At 38.1% G+C, this 22,199-nt stretch overlaps 2 protein-coding genes across 15 annotated transcripts in view; one reads left to right on the top strand and one right to left on the bottom strand.

Moving 5' to 3' along the window:
• Positions 1 to 22,199, top strand: part of LOC309658531 (survival motor neuron protein) — a 259,347-nt gene that overhangs the window by 38,550 nt on the left and 198,598 nt on the right. For 2 of the 6 annotated variants that reach the window (XM_082457353.1, XM_082457356.1), the window contains one exon: positions 4,304 to 4,548. The exons of 1 other annotated variant lie outside the window; for it this stretch is intronic. The gene's annotated coding sequence lies outside the window, so the exon portion shown is untranslated. Of the gene's footprint in view, positions 1 to 4,303; positions 4,677 to 22,199 lie in introns of those variants that run through there. 3 more of the 6 variants (XM_082457355.1, XM_082457359.1, XM_082457352.1) reach the window with 2 other exon arrangements.
• The window catches only part of NAIP (NLR family apoptosis inhibitory protein), a 41,072-nt gene continuing 26,613 nt past the window's right edge, over positions 7,741 to 22,199 (bottom strand). For all 9 annotated transcript variants that reach the window (XM_082457093.1, XM_082457091.1, XM_082457098.1 and 6 more), the window contains 6 exons: positions 20,054 to 22,162; positions 15,637 to 15,804; positions 14,354 to 14,506; positions 13,916 to 14,002; positions 12,230 to 12,394; positions 7,741 to 10,490 (listed from right to left, as the gene is read on the bottom strand). In XM_082457093.1, the coding sequence (XP_082313219.1) occupies positions 10,126 to 10,490; positions 12,230 to 12,394; positions 13,916 to 14,002; positions 14,354 to 14,506; positions 15,637 to 15,804; positions 20,054 to 22,162 (3,047 nt within the window). In that variant the 3' untranslated portion in view covers positions 7,741 to 10,125. The remainder of the gene's footprint in view (positions 10,491 to 12,229; positions 12,395 to 13,915; positions 14,003 to 14,353; positions 14,507 to 15,636; positions 15,805 to 20,053; positions 22,163 to 22,199) is intronic.

Below are 22,199 nucleotides of genomic sequence, written 5' to 3' on the forward strand. Positions count from 1 at the left end.
ATTTGCTAGCTTGCTAAAATTTATCTGTAATCCTGAAGTCATTATTTGTGGAGCTTTCACCATCATTCATGGACACATGCAGAGGGTGAAAAATTTGAGTCACCTGACAGACATTTTCAGGTGAGATAAAGCTGAAAATGTAGTGCCCTGTTTTCTTGTTTCAGCTTTCATACTATAAACAAAGGTCATTTTCACAATCTATTTAGTTCTGCGCTTTTTACATTTTTCTGTCTTTTGCGCCTTCTGACTTCACTCTTTAAGATAGCCCCCAAGTATTGTGCTGTAGTGATATCTAATGTTCCCAAGTGCAAGAAGGCTGTGATGTGCCTTACAGGAAGAATACATGTGTTAGATGTGTTCAGGCATGAGTTGTAGTGCTGTTGGCTATGAGTTCAGTGTTATCGAATCAACAATATATATGAAATAGTGTGTCTTTCAACAGAAACACACATAAGGTTATGTACTGATCAGCTGGTAATGTGACCAGAGGCTTGCAGGAACCTAGCCCTGTGTTTCTTCTAGGAGTAATGGCTCAGTATTCACAAATTCATTGTTTGTGGTGACTTTTAAAAATATAACTGCCATGAATAATGAGAATTGACTCTATGTAATTTCAAGTCATTTTACAGTTTACAGAATAAAGAGTGAAAATAGCTTTGTTAGCAATTTCAATGAGAATTTAAATACAGCAAACCCCAATTTTTATTATGTATTTTCCTAGTATTGAATGTTTATATATATCTCCAAATCAGATAATATTCTTTGAATGCAACTAACTGTTCATTGGCTGTTATGCATGAACCTGAAATATATTTATCTTATAAATACTGACTCTAATAAATTTCTTTTTTTTTTTTGAATTTTTGAATTTTATTTAATTAATTTATTTATTTTATTTATTTTTGGCTGTGTTGGGTCTTCGTTTCTGTGCGAGGGCTTTCTCTAGTTGCGGCAAGCGGGGGCCACTCTTCATTGCAGTGCGCGGGCCTGTCACTATCGTGGCGTCTCTTACTGCGGAGCACAAGCTCCAGACGCGCAGGCTCAGTAGTTGTGGCTCACGGGCCTAGTTGCTCCGCAGCATGTGGGATCTTCCCAGACCAGGTCTCAAACCCGTGTCCCCTGCATTGGCAGGCAGATTCTCAACCACTGCGCCACCAGGGAAGCCCTATTTATTTTTTTATAGAGCAGGTTCTTATTAGTCATCCATTTTATACATATTAGTGTATACATGTCAATCCCAATCTCCCAATTCATCCCACCATCTCCCTCTCCCCCCGCCGCTTTCCCCCCGTGGTGTCCATACGTTTGTTCTCTACATCTGTGTCTCTGTTTCTGCCCTGCAAACTGGTTCATCTGTACCATGTTTCTAGGTTCCACATATGTGTGTTAATATACGATATTTGTTTTTCTCTTTCTGACTAACTTCATTCTGTATGACAGTCTCTACATCCATCCACGACTGACTCTAAATTTCAAATGCAACTCTGCTGTGTTCTAGCTTATCATTACCTTGATTCTTCATGCACTTGGTTCGTCAAAACAGTACTTTTGAAAGCTTCTATTTGTTGGATAGACAGATGATAGCTATCCTCTTTGTTGCCTAATAGCAAAACATTTCATTTTTTTTATAGATACCAGTTAGAATGATCTTATTGTTTTTCATTTCTACATATTTATTACCTTCCAATTACTTTGTTTACACATCTGTCTTCCATATCTGTCCACAAACTGTAAGTAAATTTTAGTGTACAAGCATTATAAAAGATGAAAGAATATTGTCACATGTCCTTTTAGCAAAATGGGATGGTTCAGGTTTTTAATCATAAAATATTATATAATGAAGTCCTTCCTGTTGAAGGACTAACTAAATGATACTACCATATTTTCTTTTTTGTCCTGAGAAATATATCAGTTCCTTTATTTACAAAACAGAAACAGACTCACAGACTTAGAGAACTAACTTATGGTTACCAGGGGGGAAGGGTGGGGGAAACAGATAGGGAGTTTGGGATTGACATGTACACACTGCTATATTTAAAATGGATAACCAACAAGGACTTAACTGTATAGCATAGGGAACTCTGCTCAGTATTACGTAACAACCTAGATGGGAAAAGAATTTGAAAAAGAATAGATACCTGTATATGTATAACTGAGTCACTTTGCTTTACACCTGAAACTATCACAACATTATTAATCAACTATACTCCAATATAAAATTAAAAGTTTAAAAAAAAAGTATATCATTTCTTGAGTTTGGGAAAATTCACCTAAGTAGAATATGTCATCTGAAGACTCATCATCTGAGACTTTACTTATATGAACAATTTCACCATTATTGGTCCAGAATAAAGATCAAAATTTTTTTCTTAAAGGGTTAGGTAGTAAATATGTTAGGCCATAGTTTTCCAGCCGCTGGCCTAGATGTTACTCTCTATCCCTTTACATTCATCTTCTAATTGCTTTAATAATTTTGAAATGACTTTTCTCTGTCGATTTTGTTCTCTTTGCTATTATGGACAGAAAATGAAAAAGTCTGAATTCTCAACTGTGTTCAGGGAAAGCTTTAAAAAAAAAGAGAGAGACTACAAGGATTGTGTCTCCATAGTTCCATTAAAACTTCTTGAAAGATAATCCAGTACTTTGGACAACAGAATAAGAAAACTGAAGGATGGTGTAATAGTGATGCTTTATTTCACTACTAATGATTTATTTCATCATCGTTTTAGGTGATTCCATCCTTTCGTGTCCTTATTTTAGTCTTTTTTCTTATGCATAGCTAGAGGTCACTGGTGAATGTATTATCTATTGCTACGTAGCAAATTACCCTAAAATTTAGCACCTTAAAACAGCAACTATTTATCTATTTATCTTTAGTTTCTGTGGGTCAGGAATGCAGGGGCAGCTGAGGTGGGTGGTTCTCCTAAGGCTGCAAATCAGGTTGTCAGCCTCAAGGCAATAGTCGTCTCAGAGTTCTACTGGGGCTGGGGAATCTGCTTCAAGCTCACCCAGATGGTTGTTGTCAAGAGGCCCTCTTGCTACCGGGGGTTCTCCATAGGCAGCCTGAGAGTCCTCACAAGCTGAGAGTTGGCTTCTCCAGACTGGGCGATCCAGTACAGAATGAGCAACACCACACGTACTTTTATAACTTAGTCTCTGAATCACACACCATCACTTCCACCTTTTTCTATCCTTTTGACGTAAGTGCAGCCCACAGCCAACTGGAGGGGATTAGACAAGGGCAGGAATCACTGGGGACCATCTTGAAGATTGGCTACCACAATGAGTTAAAATAAAATATATCCTGAGATGAAGAATAACAAAATGTTTCAAGATTAGGGATAATAAAATCACTAAGATTCTATATTGTAGATTTATAAAAGAGTCCAGTAGAGTTACAGCATAATTGCAAGATAGGAGTTTTATTTGTTTATTTTTTTAAATAAATAAACTTTCTCTTTGTTCTTTGGCAGACCTCTAAGAGTGAGTCATGAATGTAAGGACAAATAGTTAGAACTGATAGAATAAGAAACTCAAAAATTGGGAATTCCCTGGCAGTCCAGTGGTTAGGACTCGGTGCTTTCACTTCCGTGGCCCAGGTTCAATCCCTGGTTGGGGAACTAAGATCCAAAAAAAAAACTCAAAAATTAAAATTGGGTTCATTGGGTCCAGATGATATACTCGGGATTAATTTCCACTTTCTGCTTTCCTTAGAAGTTTTTAAAAATTTTCTTCCTATCTGTTGTTTATTAAAATGGATATTTCAGGACCATAAATTTTTCTCTGACAATTTAGTTGTATTCTGTAGAATTCTTATTTTCTAGATATTCCAAATTTCAAAATTTTGTTTTTAACTCTATAAATGTTTTAATTTCAGGTTAATTTCAATTAATTTCAGTTAATTAATTTTTAGGTTAATTTTAATTTCAGTTAGGTTTAATTTCTAGTTTTATTGTATTGTAGTTATAGAATATTGTTTGTATTGTTCTAATCACTATTTTTTTAACACATAATTTTGATCATTGTTTTTAATATGTTTTAAATTCTGTTAGGACAGATCAAATACCAGTGCTCCTTAAGAATTTTTTAAAAAAATACTCTTGCCCATTTATTCCTTCACATGAATTTCACAATTAATTTGTCTAAATATCTAACTATCCCATAAAGATTGAAGTTAGTATTGTTTTTTACACTGGCATATTTTTATTCTAGTTTTATTTACCATGATGAGTGTGTTGCTTTCTGTTTTCTTCTTTATGATTTTATAAGAAAATAGATTTTTAAATTTCATAATTGTATGTAGACTTTTTATCTTTCAGATTCAGTGCAGCTCTCTCCCAAGGAGGATGGTATATTGATGCGCCCTGGTCAATGTGAACAGAAGCTGCATCATTTTCCTCACGAACACTTGGATGGGTGCATGTCATCTTCATCTCCCCTTGTTGCATGTGACTTATGCTTAAATAACCAGTTAGCTATTTTGAGGGAATAATCAGTTTGAATAACTGAACAATGGAAATATGAGTGATTAAAAGAAATTCAAGGTCACACACAGTGCAGAAATTCGATCTGTCAAAATCACAACTGAACCCATTTGTATATTGTAACTTTCTTAGTAAGTATGTTAAGATTTTTATTAATGCCTTTAAAAATAAATAACTTTTTTTTTTTTTAAAGCTTGACTATCTGAATATTTTTCTTTGGAATATATATGGTAGGTTGGAGTCTGTCTAAAGATGTAGAGAAAACTACTCAGGCTTATTTGGGTAAAGGGTAGTATTGTAAAGATACAACCAATTGTAAAACAATGTTGCTGATGATCCGAGGTTAGGGAACAAAGCCTAGCTGAAGCTGAATGTCAGAGGACTGGACCTGGCCAGTCAGGAACCAAGGCTGTGTTCTGTTGCTTGGATGTCATATTGTCATTCTCCTCCTGCACCTTTTCTTATCTGTCTGCCTCTCTTCTAGCCTCCTCCACACCCTCCTCATGCACACTGCCTAACATGATTGCCCAGGCCATTCTCTCTTCATCATTACCTTGCAGTTCCATCTACCATCCATTTGACTATATCTGTGTCTCTCAGTTCAGATTCTCCGGAGAGGTAGAACATAGTACTGTTTTAGTTTAGTCTAAAGGATTGGTGTTCATACGCCTGAGATTCTCCCTAGTCCATTTAGCTGTGGGAGAAGATGTTAATATGTAAGTGCTATTTCTTTCAGAGGTTTTGCTTGAGCAAACTGCATGTGCCTAGCATATTAGTAGCTGCCCAGTATTTTTTGAATAAATAAGTGAATATTCAAGTGCCTGGTAAGTAAGCTTCGCAGAATGGAATGTTCTATGGCGTAAGCTTTTTTGTACAGGGTAAGTAGAGTTTTATCATTTTTTCATGACAATTAGCTAATATTTTATATTAATTGTCTAAAATATGCCAGGTTAAATTTAGTTATGAAGGTAGCTTATTTGCTTTCTAAGATTTTTGGATGTTACCTCCCTTAGTATTGTACCTAATACAGTTGGAGAGTAGTTGTAGGTTCAGGAAAGTCATTCATTTCAGCAAATATTTATTCAACTTTGGGTTAGGCACTGTTCTAGGTGCTTGGGAACAAAACAGATGAAAGTTCCTGCTTAAAGTGGTGGGAACTAGCTAGTAAACAAGTGAAATTTATAAGGTGTCACGTAGTGATTCATGTCACAGAGAAAAGGGAAACAGGAAAGGGAGCTGGCAGAGTGGGATTGGAAGCAGGGATGCTTTTTAAAAAAAGAACAGGGAACTCCTAATTGAGGTGACATTTGAGCAGAGATCTGCAGAAAATGAGAGCCATTCACATAAGTGAAGAACCTCCCGAGCAAAGAAAATGACAGGTGCAAAGGTCCTAAGACAAGAGTGTGTTTAGCATGTTCAGGGAACAGCAAAGAAACCAGCTTGGCTGGAGTGGAAGTGAACAAGGAGGAGAGATTAAGGTCATATGTAGGCCATTGCAAGGTCTTCAGCGTTTCTTGGGAATCCATTGGAAGGTTTTGAACCAAAGGTGTTGCATGATGGGATGCGTAAAAAGAGGCTTCTGGGGGGAATTCCCTGGGGGTCCAGTGGTTAGGACTCTGGACTTCCACTGCAGGGAGAATGGGTTTGATCCCTAGTCGGGGAACTAAGATCCCACATGCCAAGCAGCGTGGCCCCAAAAAATAATAATTTAAACAAAAAAGAGCCTTCTGACTGCTTTGTTGAAAATAGACCATAAGTTTCAAGGGAGAGAGAGCAGGCCAAGTAGGGCTTGGATCTGAGTGTGTTTTCCAAGTGGAGCTCAGGATTTGCCAGTAGATTCCATGTGGAATATGAAAGAAAGGAGTCAAGAATGACCCCCCAAGGTTTTTGGCCTGAGCAAGTGGGAGAATAAAGTAATGAGATGGGGACTTCCCTGGTGGCGCAGTGGTTAAGAATCCACCTGCCAATGCAGGGTACACGGGTTCGATCCCTGGTCCGGGAAGATCCCACATGCTGTGGAGCCACTAAGCTCGTGAGCCACAACTACTGAGCCTGTGTGCCTAGGGCCTGTGCTCCACAACAACAGAAGCCACCACAATGAGAAGCCCACACACTGCAATGAAGACCCAACACAGCCAAGAATAAATAAATTTATATAAAGTAATGAGATGGAGAAGTCTGCATAAAGAGTACTTTTGTAGAAAGGAAGGAGAAGGAGTTGGGTTTGGACCTGTGTAGTCTGAGGAGTTGGATATGAGTAAAGTGTTCAAAGGAGAGACCCGGGATAAAGATGAAATTTTAGAAGTTAGCATAGATCTAGAATTTAAAGCCGTTCATCAGGATGAGATAGCCGAGGAAGTGCATATAAACAGAGATGTTAGAGGAGAACTCTGGGGTACTCCCAATGTTTAGAGATGAGATATGAGAAGCAGTAAAACAGACTGAGAGGGAGCTCGCAATTAATTAGGAGGAAACCCAGAGTGATGCCCTGGAAGCCAAATGGAGAAAGTGTTTCGAGGAGTGATGGGCCATATCAAAGCTACCAATAGGTCAGATGCTGCTAGCAAGTCACATAGGATGAGGACTAAGAAGTATTTGTTGAATTTAGCAGTGACCCTCATAAGTGCTGTTTTGGTGCAATGGAGGAGGTGGTAGAGAATGGAAAAGAACAGATGAAGACAGCGCATGTAAACAACTCTTTCAAGAATCTTTGTATTTCTGAATTTTTGTTATATTTGGGTATTAGTAAAATTATATTTGACATAGCTTTAGAATTTTTTGTGAATCTTGTGTTGTATATATGTATGTGTGTAAATTTTTTAATGTAAGATTTCTTACTGTGGGTCATGGTGAAAAAAAGGTTTAAAAAATATGGGAATTAGAACAAGAAGGTGAAGAGAATGTTTAGAAAAGAGGTAAAGGATATGGGAGATGTTACTCACGTGAGCACAGGGGAAGGATTTGGGGAGTTGGAGAAGGTTGGGATATGTGATCAGAAAGGGAGAAGTTTTGAAACATAAAGGATGAGTGTCAGGGCAATGAGGGATGACCTAGGAGTCCTGTGGAAATTGATGTATACTGGAATAAAGGGCATAGTGATCTTATGATCCAGAAGTAATCCATTCTCTGTAAAGGGCCAGGGTAAATTAATTTAGCTTTGTGGGCCTCTAAAAATGTAAAAAAACATTCTTAGCTTATAGGCTGTGGTCATACTTTGCTGCCCCCTGCTTTTTTTTTTTTTTTTTTTTTTTTTTTGGGCCATGCCATGTGGCTTATGGGATCTTAGTTCCCAGACCAGGGATTGAACCCAGGCCCTCAGCAGTGAAAGCGCAGAGTCCTAACCTCTGGACCACCAGGGAATTCCCACTGCCCCCTGCTTTATACTAGAAGCCCTTGGCAGAAGCTCTGGACAAATAATTTGCATGGAGTCCTGTTATTTTTTAAAGTATCATTTTTAATACTACATGTATACGGTACAGAATTCAGATGATTATATGCAGGACAAAGTAAACCTCCCTACCGTGTCCACTAGCTACCCTGCTCCCCTTTCTGGAATCTATCATCATTACCAGTTTCTTATTTAAGAAGTTTTCTATGAAGGTATGAACATGCATGTACATATATGCTCTCAGTCAATCTTAAATTTAACTAGATTCTTTTTCCTTTAGGTCTGAACTATGAAATGTAATAAGTAATACTTGTACCGCTTATGACGTTATTGCCTTCATGTCCAAATCCAGCCTTCACTGCCTACTCTGCAATAATGAATCTGGACCCTATAACTACCCCTCCCTTGTCAGCAGGTACAGTGTAAAGCTTTGTCAGTAGAGGGTGCTGGTGAGACACAGGAGGGGCAGGGGACTACTTTTCTTGGGTCCAGTGTGCCTCTCTAGCAGACACCTGCAGCACATGGTTTCTGCAGCACATGGTTTCTACAGCCTTGTGCAGTGCCTGGCTTCAGCAGTGCCCAGTGGCCAGCAGCACTCAGCAGCCCCACGTGGATGGCTTTCCCTGGCACCCCCAAAACACTTCCTAAGCAAAGTGCTCCAAGCTTATACCTTCTTGGGCTGCACCTCTTTCATTAAGCCAGCCTCTCTGCTGTGCATGGCTGTGCCTTCTCTGTCGAAGTCTAGATCTCAGCCCTGGGGTACTTTCTTTGGGTGCTGTGTCCCAGCCTAGCATGAAGAGCCATAAGCTATTCCCTGGACCTGCTTAGAGTTCTCAATTTCATAATCAATCCTCATTACCCAGTTTCCTGTTACAGTGAATAACTCTTTATAGTAAACTTTCCCCAAATTACTGTGTGGTTTCTATCTCCTGATTGGACTCATACAAAACTTAAAACCTTGCTGATTACAAAAGCATCAGATATAAAACCAGACAAGAAGATAATCCATCTCACCTTCTAGTAATCTCACCCTCCAGAGCAACTATTAATGTTGTAATGCTAAACTAGTTTTATGCTTTAAATATAAAAATAAAAACAGCTACTTGTAAAACAGAAAGCGGTACAAAAAGGACAAAAGTAGAAAAGAATGCCTTCCTGTCCCCTTTCTACCCACTTAAAATAGTTACCACTATTAACATTTTCTTGTGTATTCTTCCAGAAATTCTTAATGCATCTAGAAACATGAGAGTATAGTTTTTAAACAAATGGAATCATACCATATATACCGCCCCTGTGTTTCATGGTAAAAATAAAAATTAAGGTAAAAGAATGGTTGTTTTCCAACTTATACTAGCATTATGAATTTGGATTGGCCTTCTAACCATTCAGAAAACTCTGTAGATTAACTGGTAGGAATGAAATTTTGGACACAGGCACAGATGTAGACATTCACATCAAATGTAATACCTTGAACGTTATGAAGTCACTGACAAAATATGTTCTCCCTGAGCAAAGTGGATTCATAAGAAAGTTTTAAGGCCATTATAAATGCATATGTTGGACTCTTAAACATGTGGTTATCTAAAAAAACACTGATACTCAAGACTCTTGAAAACACAGATTTAGCTAATTTCCAATAATGCTAAATTCTATTCTACACTTTTTTGCTTCTACAATAAGCATTGAATCAAAAGCCTCTAGAATACAAGCATTTTCCCTAAATCCTATTTCTTCATATGCAACACAGTGGGTAAAGGGAAAGTGTAAGTAAACCCTACTATACCAAAGTTAATTAAATGTACAAAACAGACCCTACAAGGATCAAGGAATATCTCTTGTTTCACCTATGTGTGAAAGTGATTCAGTCCTTAAGTTAGCCATTTTCTAATAACTTGAATACTCCTTTCATACGGTGGCTTTAAGATAGATTGGTACACCTCTCCCTACCCGCTTCCCTGTGGCTTTGTTTGTTACTGTTTACCATAGTTAGCCTGAAAGCCTGATGCTGACCCTGATGCTTGATTAAAGGGCTGATCTTTGGTTGGGGAGGATCATTTAGGGACTTCAGAGTTACTGGTAATAATCTGTTTCTTAAGCTCAGTAATGGGTAAGCGAGTGTTTGGTTTTTTTATTACATGCCTTATGCATTTTATTCTTTTGTATGCAGTATTTAATAACAAGTTTTTGGATAATTAGGTTTTTTAAATTGTTGACAAAATTTTTTCTTGATTTAGCAGTTTTTAGCTAAATCTTCTATTTCTGAATGATTGGAGAGAATGGCAGTACCCATTTCCAGTGAAGGGTGAAGTGTTTAGATAGAGGATGCCTTTCTATCATGGCAGTAAGCAGTGTGATGTCTTCTGCATCCAGGAGCCAACTTAACATGTTAAGTCTAGTGAGTCTTCGCAGTCGTAACACACATTGGCTCAAAGACTTGACTGTTGTGGCCTGAGCTTTGATACATTCTTTGAAATGCCTGGAAATAGTTAACTCTTGCAAGTTGGGCATGTTGTCCAGTGTTTGAAAGAAGTTTCTGTATCCTTCCTCTGTAATCTTGTGGTTGATTGAAAGATTAAGATTCTCGAGTTTCTGGAAACCTCCATTGATTGCTACCTTGGCTATAAATATAAAAGCAAAATATTTATGAGAACAGAATCATAAGGACTTCTATTTCAATACTGGTAGACTAGGTTATTTGAACCAACCTCTTCTACCACCATCACTTAAAGTAGAAAATGCCCAATTTTAATAAAGATACATAAATTTAACAATAAGTACATTAGATAGATTTACTTCTAATTGGAGTATTAGAAATTAATAAATTACATTTAAAAAAACCAAACTGTATATTTTTACAAGAGACACACTTTAAATATAAGGACATAGATTAAAAGTAAAAGGGATACATCTCTAAATAACTGTTGTGGCAAAAAAATGACAACTGAAATTAGAAAATATTTTGAACTGAATGAGAATGAAAATATGACACTAAAACTTGTGAGAGGGAGCTAAAGCCAAAGTTAGTGCTCTAACTATCCATCTCAGAAAATTAGGATATCAAAAAAAAAAGAAAAAAGAAAAATTAGGACAAAAAAAGCAAATTATATCCAAAGAAAGTAGCAGGGGATAATAGAGGTAAAAGCAGAATAAATGAAAAACATGTGTAGAGAAAAAAAATTTAATAAAATTGAAAAACGAATCAGGTTAAAAAAAAAAGTATTGAATATATCAGGAATGAAAAGGGGACTATCACCACAGGTCATACAGATATTTTTAAAATTATAAATAAATATTATGGGCAATTTTAGAAAAGTTTTTAAATCCTTAGAAAAATGTAACTTGCCCAAACTGAACCAATGATAACACAAACGTATACCAATAGAAAACCCACAATGAGATATCACGACAGATTCATCAGAATGGCTAAAGTTTAAAGGTCTGACAATACCAAGCAGTAGCCAGAATGTGAAACAACTGCTGGTAGGAATGTAAGTTGGTACAACTATGGAAAACAATGTTTACCAAATGACTCAAAGTCCACCCTAGAAATACCTCCGTATATGCATCAACAGTCATGTATAAAATGTTCATAGCAGCATTATTCATAGTAGCCAACTCATATCCAGTTGAATGGATAAATAAATTGGCGTATGTATAGTCATACATGGGATAATATACAGCAGTGAAAATCAGTGAACTCTATAGTCACACACATCAGTATGAATCAGTATCACAAGTATGTTGAGCCCGAAGAGGCAGGCACAAGAGCACATACTGTGGAGGAGTCTGTGATATATATTTTTAAAACAGGTAAAACTAATCTATGGTGAAAGAAAGCAGTATGGTGGTCACCTTTGGGAAGAAGGGGAATGCAGTGTCAGAAGGGACACAAAGGCGGCTTCTGGGATGTAATATTCTATATTGTAACCTAATGAGTAATTGTTACACAAGTATGAGTAACAAGATTTAAGTATGTTCACTTGAAAACTCATTGAGCTGTACACTTACGATTTTGTACTTTTCTTTATGTGTATTAATTTTCTATTTTTAAAAAAGTACTATAAAAAGGAGTACATGGTGGGTATGTGGCCAGGTGTCTGAAACACTAGGTGTTAAGAGTGGACTTGAGGGCTTGTGTAGTCTCAAGTGGGAGGCTATCATCTTTTACTTCTAAATCTGACCAGAATGAACCAAAATCCACAGAACATTAGAGGTAACAATATGATAGCAAAAATGAGGAAGTGGGTTGAACATTTTTAGAGGGACGAATGTTTTTGTAGACATTTTGCAGCAGAAAGCTTGAGTAATACCACTGGCTTTCATGTGAGCTGAAAGAGTTTATCTGAGGGTATCTCACCAATTTCCACCACGCTGTCGTCATCCAAAGTCTGGAAAAATGAGAGAATGCGGAGACACTGAAGATGCTGACATTGCTGGATGACCAGTTTGGCCACTTGATGAATCCCATCCCCAGTAGGAAGGATCAATTCTTCCAGGTTATTTAAAGAACCTAAAGTGTAGGCTATATCAGAAGAGAGAAAAAAGCTATTCTCTGTACTGTGTTCCCAAACAATTGTAATTGAAAGTCTCAAAAGCATGCACACTCTACGAGTCCCCATGTAGCATAGAGGCTATTCCTCTTTCTCTCCAAGGGCTAGAGAAAGGGGTCAGCCTACACCTTGATCTTCATTGCTACCTCTAGACAACCATTCCTCCACCCTTCCCCAACCAGTCTCTCCTGTACTGAAGTCCAAAAGGCCTATCACATCTCCATTTCCTTTTTTTTTTTTTTTTGGCTGCACCACATAGCTTGCAGTTCCCCAACCTGGGATTGAACCCAGGCCCTCGGCAGTGAAAGAGTGCAGTCCTAACCACTGGACCACCAGGGAATTCCTATCCATTTCCTCTTTTAGACTGAAGCTTCTACTAGCCTCCAGGATACTCTCCTAGCTCCTCAATGCCTTCAGCCCCCTTCCTTTCTAGCCTGGTGTCATCCTTAGTGAGTTCTGCCTCTTCCTCCTAGCACTAAATCCTCACAATCCGCCACTCTCATAACTTGACTTTTCACTTTGATCCCTCCTTAGCATGGCTTCGCTTGTTGCAGAGCACGGGCTCTTGGAGCGCGGGCTTCAGTAATTGTGGCTCGCAGGCTCTAGAGCGCAGGCTCAGTAGTTGTAGCACACGGGCTTAGTTGCTCTGCAGCATGTGCTATCTTCCCGGACCAGGGCTCCAACTTGTGTCCCCTGCATTGGCAGGCAGATTCTTAACCACTGCGCCACCAGGGAAGTACCCATTTTTGTTCAAATAAATTCTTAATTTTTAATATGCTTCAGTTTATCTTTTAAGACCTGTTAGAAAAGTTAGAACTTTTTTCCAGAGCATACATTGCTTTTGTAATCATAAAAAAATAAGTTGAAAAAGTAATCTCTATAGTTATCATTTTGTTAAATCTAGGTTTTCATATACTGAGTTTTCATAACCTTAAAAGATAGTTTCACCTATATTCTAGAAACCTTTGAAACAACATGTATTTAACTTGTCTGGAATGGATACCTGGCAATGAAATTGCATGGTGCTGGGACTTCTCTTTTGGTCCAGTGGCTAAGACTCTGCGCTCCCAATGCAGGGGGCCCAGGTTCGATCCCTGGTCAGGGAACTAGATCCCAATGCCGCAACTAAAGATCCCGCATGCTGCAACTAAAAGATCCAGCATGCCGCAATGAAGATCCCGCACGTGGCAACGAAGATCTCGCATGCCATAACTAAGACCCAGTGCAGCCAAATAAATAAATAAATAAGAAATTGCATAGTGCTGTAACAAACAAATCTGTATTCAAAGAAATGAGTCACTCTGAGAACATTGCTTTGAAAGACATCAAGTGAGATCAAGGCATTTGGAGGGTAAAAGTTGAGCAGCACTGTCCCTCCTAATGAGCAAGGGTAGCTAATACATGTTGTAATTTGTTATAGCTAATGCGAAATAGGAGGATTTTGTGGGGGAAAGAATAAAGAGCAAGCTTTAGGCACTGTTTTATAAACATACCAAATTTTTCAGCTGTTTCCTTATCAGTAATATATTGGTGCTCAAGTTTTAATATCTTCAGAGAAATAAAATTTGGTAAAACAACGACTATAAAAGGGAAAAGAAAAATTTAGTTATGTCAGCTACATTTCTTATACCAAAAAGTAATGTGTTTAAAGAGTATTTTAAAAGTGATAGAAATTAATATAATAATTCAGATAGAATTAATTAGTATGACAGGTAGATAACACAAATCTTTGCTCAGGAAACAATTCTCATAACTAGAAATGTTTAAACATCTAGAAACAAATATACCTTACTTGAAAATTCATTTAAGATCAGATATTTATTGCAATAGTTTTGTTCCTTGACATCAATTGCATTTTTAAAATTTGGCTGTTAAAAAATGACTGTCCACAGAAGCATCTTAAACCAAAATTTTACAATTATAGCTCTTACCAAATGGGGCGGCTTTAAAAAATGGTCCAGTAAGCTTAATTTCTTCAAGTTTCTTGCAGGAAGCAAGTACAGTCATGAGAGACTCAAGATCCGAAAAGAAATTACATTGCAGATGGAAAACACGAAGGTTTGGAGAATTCTGAATTAATTTGACTGTAAAATATCAGATTTAAGGCATCAGAGATTGAAAATTTCTATCAGAATTAGTCATATAATTTATTAACTTGTTTCAACAATAGTGAATTAAAATAAAGCATCATGATGTAATGAATTGGGCTTAGGTTCAGGGTCTGTGACTAATTGATGAGCTACGTGAACCCTCATTACTGACCCTCTCTGGGGAATCAGTTTTCTCCTCTATATAGTGATGGCATTGACTCAGCTAAAACCTTCAGCTTTAACATCCTTATGTCTCTAAGTTTGCACATGATGTTTACACTATAGAAACACTATGCAAAGAAACATAACGGCAGTGACAACTCTGAAGCAAAACTCAAATTTGATGAAAAAATTGCTGAGAAATATAAGAAAACTACTAGTTCCAGCTTCAGCTACAAATTTTTTTGCATGCAGCTCTGCATGTCAGTTCAGTAGAGATTTACCTTTTTTTAGTCTTCAGTGTTTAGTCTTTACCAAACTAAGGAATTGATGATACCTAAGTCATTTTGCTAAATGATATATTTAAGAAAGATAGCTGTACAGGTTGTTCATCAACCATGAGAATAGGCTGATGAGAAACAGGGAAAGGCTTCTGATTACTACCAATCACCAGATTTCCTTCCCTCTTATCTGGCAGATCTCTAAGCTGCAATGTAAGAGCAACTTGAACAAAAACAAAATAAAAGAACTCTACAAACTATTTCTGGAGAGGCAGTACATACCACTGGTTAAGAGCTCAGACTTAATAGAATTCCTGTGTTTAATTGCAAATTTACCATTTTCTTATCTGGGTGACCTTGAGCAAATTATCAATACTTAACCTCTATAACTCCATTTCCCCAACTGTAAAAATGAGAATATAACAGTATTTACCTTGTAGAATGGGTATGAAGGTTAAATGAGTTAATATTTATAAAGTGCTTAGAACAATTCCTACCATGTAGTAACGGCTCAATAATTACAAATAGCTGTCATTTTTTAATGACAACAAGTGCTATTCCCACAATTTACCTTGGATACAGCCTACACCCTCAGATCCACAGAAGCTTTAACTTAAATAAATTATTGGCCAAGTAGGTTTTCCAAGTGATATAAAAACAAGTAAATCAAAGTGCCACACTTACCTAGTTTGGAAGGACCGTATTCAGCTAAAATTCGGATCAATAATTTCTCCATATGGTGGAGATTTAGGAATTCTTCAGGAATGACTGAAAAAACATCTCGTTTATCATCCAGATTCACAGACAGTTCTTTCAGGCACAAGAACTTGTCCAAACTAAGAAAGAGTTGATCTAGAAAGTAGCACACAGTTTCCCATTATTAATCTAAAGAGTTTCAAATGGAAAATTTCAAACTGTCATTTGATTCATCAAACTATTTTCATATTTCAAATGAAAACCTTTCACATACCATAAGACTTCCTTTTTAGAAAGCACATATATGAAGATAATGCTTTCTGCAGCATTTACTGATTATCTATGTCAACTAAAAAAAAAAATATGCACAACCTATAAGTTTTGAGTTATGTTTTATTCGGTAGACATTCTTAGGACTTCAAGTCTGGGAGGCAGCATCTCAAGTAATCCTGAGAAAACTGCTCCAAGGAGGTGAGGCGGGGAGCTAGGATATATAGGCGTTTTGCAACAAAGGCAGGTAGTCAGAACAAAAGATTACTGTTAATAAAAGAAAACTAGATATCTCAAGTTAAGGACTTTAGCACTTTTCTATGTATGGGAAGATGCAAGAGTCTGGGGTCACTAAAATCATTCTTTTGATATGCACCTCAGCTATCTGGGGCCAGTATCCTGTGTTTTCACATCCTGAGTTTCTTAAAGCTGCACCCTTTGGGGTGGCTGCAGTCTGATGCCTGTTAGATGGCAGGTATTCTTTGTTTCCTTCCTGAGTTTCCACAGGGCTCACTAGCGGGGGTGGCTGCAATTGCTGATAGCTACAACATCCTTTGTTTACTGATACGGCAGGCAATATTTTATTTCTCATCTACTATATGAGAAGCCCTGTACTACACTCTGGATTCACAAAGACATCTCAGCAAATGGGGGTGGGACAACTGAATTTCTCCATGCAAAGAAGTTGGACCCTTACCTCCCACTACCATATACAGAATTGGCTCAAAATGAATCAACAACCTAAATATAAGAGCTAAAACCATACAACTCTTAGAAGAAAACAGGAATAAATCTTCATGACCTTGGATTTGACAATAGATTCTTAGATATGCTACCAAGAGCACTAGCACAAAAGAAAAACAGACAAATTGGACTTCATTGAAATTTGAAACTTTACAGATTGAAGTACATTATTGAGACAGTAAAAAGGGCAATCTACAGGACAAAATATTTTAAAACCAAGTGTCCAATAAAGATTTAATTATACAAAGAACTCCTATAACTCAAAACAAAAAGACAACACAATTTAAAAAATGGACAAAGGAACAAACAACCCAATCACAAAATGGGCAGGAGACCTAAAGAGACATTTCTCCAAAGAAGACATACAGATGGCTAACAAGCACATAAGATGCTCAACATTGCTAATTATTAGAGAAATGCAAATCAAAACTATGAGGTATCACCTGACAATGGTCAGAATGGCTATCATCAAAAAGTCTACAAATAGGGACTTCCCTGGTGGTGCAATTGTTAAGAATCCGCCTGCCGATGCAGGGGACACAGGTTCAAGCCTTGGTCCAGGAAGATCCCACATGCCACAGAGCAACTAAGCCCATGCACCACAACTACTGAGCCTGTGCTCTAGAGCCCACGAGCCACAACTACTCAACCTGCGAGCCACAACTACTGAAGCCCACACACCTAGAGCCTGTGCTCTGCAACAAGAGAAGCCACCACAATGAGAAGACCACGCACCGCAATGAAGAGCAGCCCGCGCGCAGCAATGAAGACCCAACGCAGCCAAAAATAAATAAATACATAAAATTTAAAAAAAAAAAGTCTCCAAAAATAAATGCTGGAGAGGATGTGGAAAAAAGGAAACCCTCCTACACTGTTGGTGGGAATGTAAATTGGTGCAGCCACTATGGAAAACGGTAAAGAGGTTCTTTAAAAAACTAAAAATAGGGACTTCCCTGGTGGCACAGTGGTTAAGAATCCGCCTGCCAATGCAGGGGGCTTGGGTTCAATCCCTGGTCCAGGAAGACCCCACATGCCGTGGAGCAACTAAGCCTGTGCACCACAACTACTGAGCCTGCGCTCTAGAGCCTGCGAGCCACAACTACTGAAGCCCGCGCTCCTAGAGCCCGTGCTCCACAACAAGAGAAGCCACCACAATGAGAGGCCCGCACACTGCAAATAGAGAAAGGCTGCACGCAGCAATGAAGACCAAACGCAGCCAAAAAAAAAAAAACGAAACTAAAAATAGAGTTACCATATGATCCAGCGATCCCACTCCTGGGGATGTATCAGGAGAAAACCATGGTTTGAAAGGGTACATGCACCACACTGTTCACAGCAGTACTATTTACAATAGCCAAGACATGGAAGCAACCTAAATGTCCATCAACAGATGACTGGATAAAGAGGATGTGATGCACACACACAATGGAATATTACTCAGCCATAAAAAAGAATGAAATAATGCCATTTGCAGCTACATGGATGGACCTAGAGATTATCATACTAAATGAAGTAAGTCAGACAGAAAGACAAATATCATATGATATCACTTCTACGTGGAATCTAAAAAAGTGATACAAATGAACTTATTTACAAAACAGAAATAGACTCACAGACATAGAAAAAAACTTATGGTTAGCAAAGGGGAAAGGGGAAAGGGGAGGGAGGGAGGGATAAATTAGGAGTTTGAGATTAACAGATATAGACTACTATGTATAAAATAAACAAGGGCCTACAGTATAGCATAGGGAACTATATTCAATATCTCGTAATGATCTATAATGGTAAAGAATCTGAAAAAGTTTATATATATATATACATATATATATACACACACACACACACACACACACACACACACACACAATCTGAATCACTTTGCTGTACACCAGAAACTAACACAAAATTGTAAATAAACTACACTTCAATTTTTTTAAATGGGCAAAAGGATTTAATAGACTGTCTCCAAAAAAGACACACTAACAGCCAATAAGCACATGAAAAGATGCTCAACAGCATTAATCATTAGGAAAATGCAAATCAAAACCAACGTGAGATACAATTTCACACCTATTAGGATGCCTCTGATTTAAAAAAAACAAAAAAGCATTGAGGATGTGAAGAAACTGGAGCCCTTGTACATTGCTTGTAGGAATGAAAAATGCTGCAGCCAGCATGGAAAACAGTTTGGAGTTTCCTTGAAAATTAAAATAGAATTACTATCATTAATATCCAATAATTCCACTTCTGGGTATATATCCAAAAGAATTGAAAGTAGGGTCTCAAAGTAATATTTGTGCACCCATGTTCACGGCAACTTTAGCCAGAATAAACAGTGCAAGTGTCCATCAACAGATGAATTGATTTCAAATGTGATATATACATACAATGAAATATTATTCAGCTATAAAAGTAGTGAAGTTCTGACGCATGCTACAACATGGATGAACCTTAAAAACGTGAAAGAAGCCAGACACAAAAGGACAAACTATTGTATGGATTCACTTACGTGAAATAGAATAGACAAATTCGTAGAGACATCAGCAGCTGGGGAGAAGCAGGAGTTATTGTTTAATAGGTACAGAGTTTGGGATGATGAAAAGGTTCTGGAAGTGGACAGTGGTGATGGTTGCACAACAGTGTAATTGTACTTAATGCCACTGAATTGTATACTGAAAAATGCTTTTAAAGTTTCATGTATATTTTACCATGATAAAAAATATTTGAAAAAACAAAATTTTTCTAAATTTGATGATAAATATCAACCCACAGATCCAAAAAAATGTTCAGTGACCCTCAAGTAAGATAGATACAAAGCAAAGCACATCTAGGCATTTAATAAACTGCTGAAAATCAAACCCATACTAGCAACAATCAGAAAATGAAAAAAATTGAAATACCATTTACAAGAGTATCAAAAACACAGGTACCTAGGAATAAATTTAATGAAAGATGATAAAGTCTACACTGAAAACTCTCACACACTGCTTAGACAAGTGAAAGGAGACACAAATAACTGGGAGATACTACTTCCCACTTGTTTATGTCCAGAGTACAAGCCCTCTCTTCCATGAAGCAGGTGGGGTGAGGGTAATTCTCAAGCATCATTTACATATAGATCATTCTTTTACTAATAACAAGTCATTTGTTTATTAAGAGACTTCATTAGTCATTTTATTATTTTTATCAGAGTTTGAAAGCCATTCTGTTATTTGGAAGCCTTTCACTAATTCATATTACTGACAGAAATAAGTAAAGATTTATTTTATATCTGTTCAATCAGCAAGGATTTATGGTCTCACACTTCCATAAGTTTTCATCCACCTAAAACTAAGAGTGAGAAGATAAAAGTACACATCCTCACAGTCATCTAAAACAGGTGCAGGTTTACCTTGTAGATGGGTTGTCTCTGAGACTTCAAGAGATTCTAGGGAAGGCAGAGTGAGAAGCAATTCCTGTTCTACTGCACTCAGCTCAAATTGGCTTATGGAGCACTTGGTGAACGAGGCCTTATACTGCTCAAGAGCTGGGCGGATGCTTTCAATAAAACCCCCGCTGCTGGTCAAGTGGAGTTCAATGCGCTGTGAAGCTGAGAAAACTTTCATTAGAAATCTTAGCATCTCCTGATCCACAGCATCAGTACCAGTCACACGAACTTCCAGAAGGGGAATCTTGTACTGCTTTGGAGAAAGGTTCCAATAGCCAGTGCTGATATCTGCTGGTGCCTTGAGTTGCATGTTCAGAAAACGGTTCATGGTTTCCTGTTTTTCAACTAAATTCTGCTTCCATTCACTCTCAAGTTCAAAGGCAGAAGCATAGTCCTGATCTATAGTTGGTGCCTGGGATTTGTCAAGACTTTTTTCCAGGAATGAAAAATCTGATTTGGGTAACCTATTTCCTCTTATGGAGACCTGCATGCTCCCCAACAATAACAGGCTTTCTGGGTGGTCAAAAAAATACGGTAACTTAAGCACACTCAAAGACAGGGTTCTCCCTCGAAGGAACTGCAAGATAAATGGAGAACAGGCAGCAACAGTGTTGCTTCGATAAGCAATATTTACAGCCAGAGCCAGTAAATGTTTTGAAACCAGTGAAAGGTAATCTTCTGGAGAGTATTGCCACAACACCCTGAGAAACTGCATCTTCTCTGAAATCTCTGGGTGATGCTTCAGATAGTCATCATTTTCAGATATATTCTCCAGTGTCTCTTGGTTATCCACCAAAAGAAGCAATTGGGATACAATTGTTGGCCCTGCCTTTGTTGAAGGGTGGCAAGAGACATAGTTCAAAAAATTTTCATAGGGACCTATAGCCATCATGGTTGAGTTAATTTGTTTCAAATAACGAAGTCCCGAATCTTGATCCTCTTGCCTATCTGAATCCAGGAGTTCAGTCAGCCTCATCCCAGCAAGAAATTCTTGGAATGCAGCATTCAAAAACTGATAGACTGGCCTCAGTCTCTGGGCTGTGAATTTGCTCATCAGGTACATGGCTAGATCTTCATCTTCACCAATCCCTACTTCTGTGAGATCATCATCACTAAACTCAAAGCAAGATGAAAAAAACCCTTTCAAGGCCAGCTTGCCACAGGAGGACACAGTTGCTTTGAGAAGGTCAGCTGCAGTTTTGTGCTTTAAGAAAAGGCATTCTATATAGGACTTGAAAACAGCCACATCATCAAAGGACTGACAAAGAGGATACCGAAGCCAATTAGCACAGATTGCTGCTACGACGAAGGGAGTTTTCTGAATTCCCAGCAATGTTTCATTCATTCTAAAGTCAATCATAAACTTTCGCAGACGGGTCAAATTGTCTGGAAAGAGCTTCCGTAATATATAGATGGTATTACAGAAGGGAAACGCTTTGATCTCTAGAATTGTATCTAGGTATCGGCGGATGTCCTTGGCCCTGTTTGTATGGACAGCAATCAATAAGCAGGTCCTTGACAAGTGGTTTTTTTGAATCATCCTCTGTATGATTTGGGGGATTGAGCCCATCTCTTTGTAGTCATCCAAAAGGAATAACACCTGGTTCTTCAACTGCTGGATGATGTTCCTCAGGCCCATTTCAGTAACAGATCCTTCTGTCTCTAGGAGCTGGTCACAAATGACATTGGCCAGCCCCTGGTCCAGTCTGGTAGAGCCAAGGGAGACGTAGAAAACCAGCTGGAACCTGTGTAACAAGGGACAGCATCCTGATGCCCATAGCAGAGCTACTTTCTTCAGGAGGACCGTCTTTCCACTACCAGCTTCACCCTCCACACACACGACAGAGTTCAAGTTAGCAAAGACCTCAGGCAACATCACAGGCTCCTGCACAGTACTGATGATGTGTTTTGAAGCAAGGGACAGATCACAACTCAGCAGCTGATCGGTGGCTGGACAGGAAGAGACCTCAAGCAAAGACATGTGGGAGAAAGGGGCACTGGTGTAGGCTTTTCTCAGGCGCTCACTTAGACTCTTTGCCTCCTGAAGCCACGGGGCTTCACCATGGGCCACCTCTGTGGAGAAAAGCAAGGAGGCACAGTTATAAATACT

Source organism: Balaenoptera physalus (genome assembly GCF_965194825.1).
Source record: "Balaenoptera physalus genome assembly, chromosome: 3".
Classification (NCBI taxonomy): domain Eukaryota; kingdom Metazoa; phylum Chordata; class Mammalia; order Artiodactyla; family Balaenopteridae; genus Balaenoptera; species Balaenoptera physalus.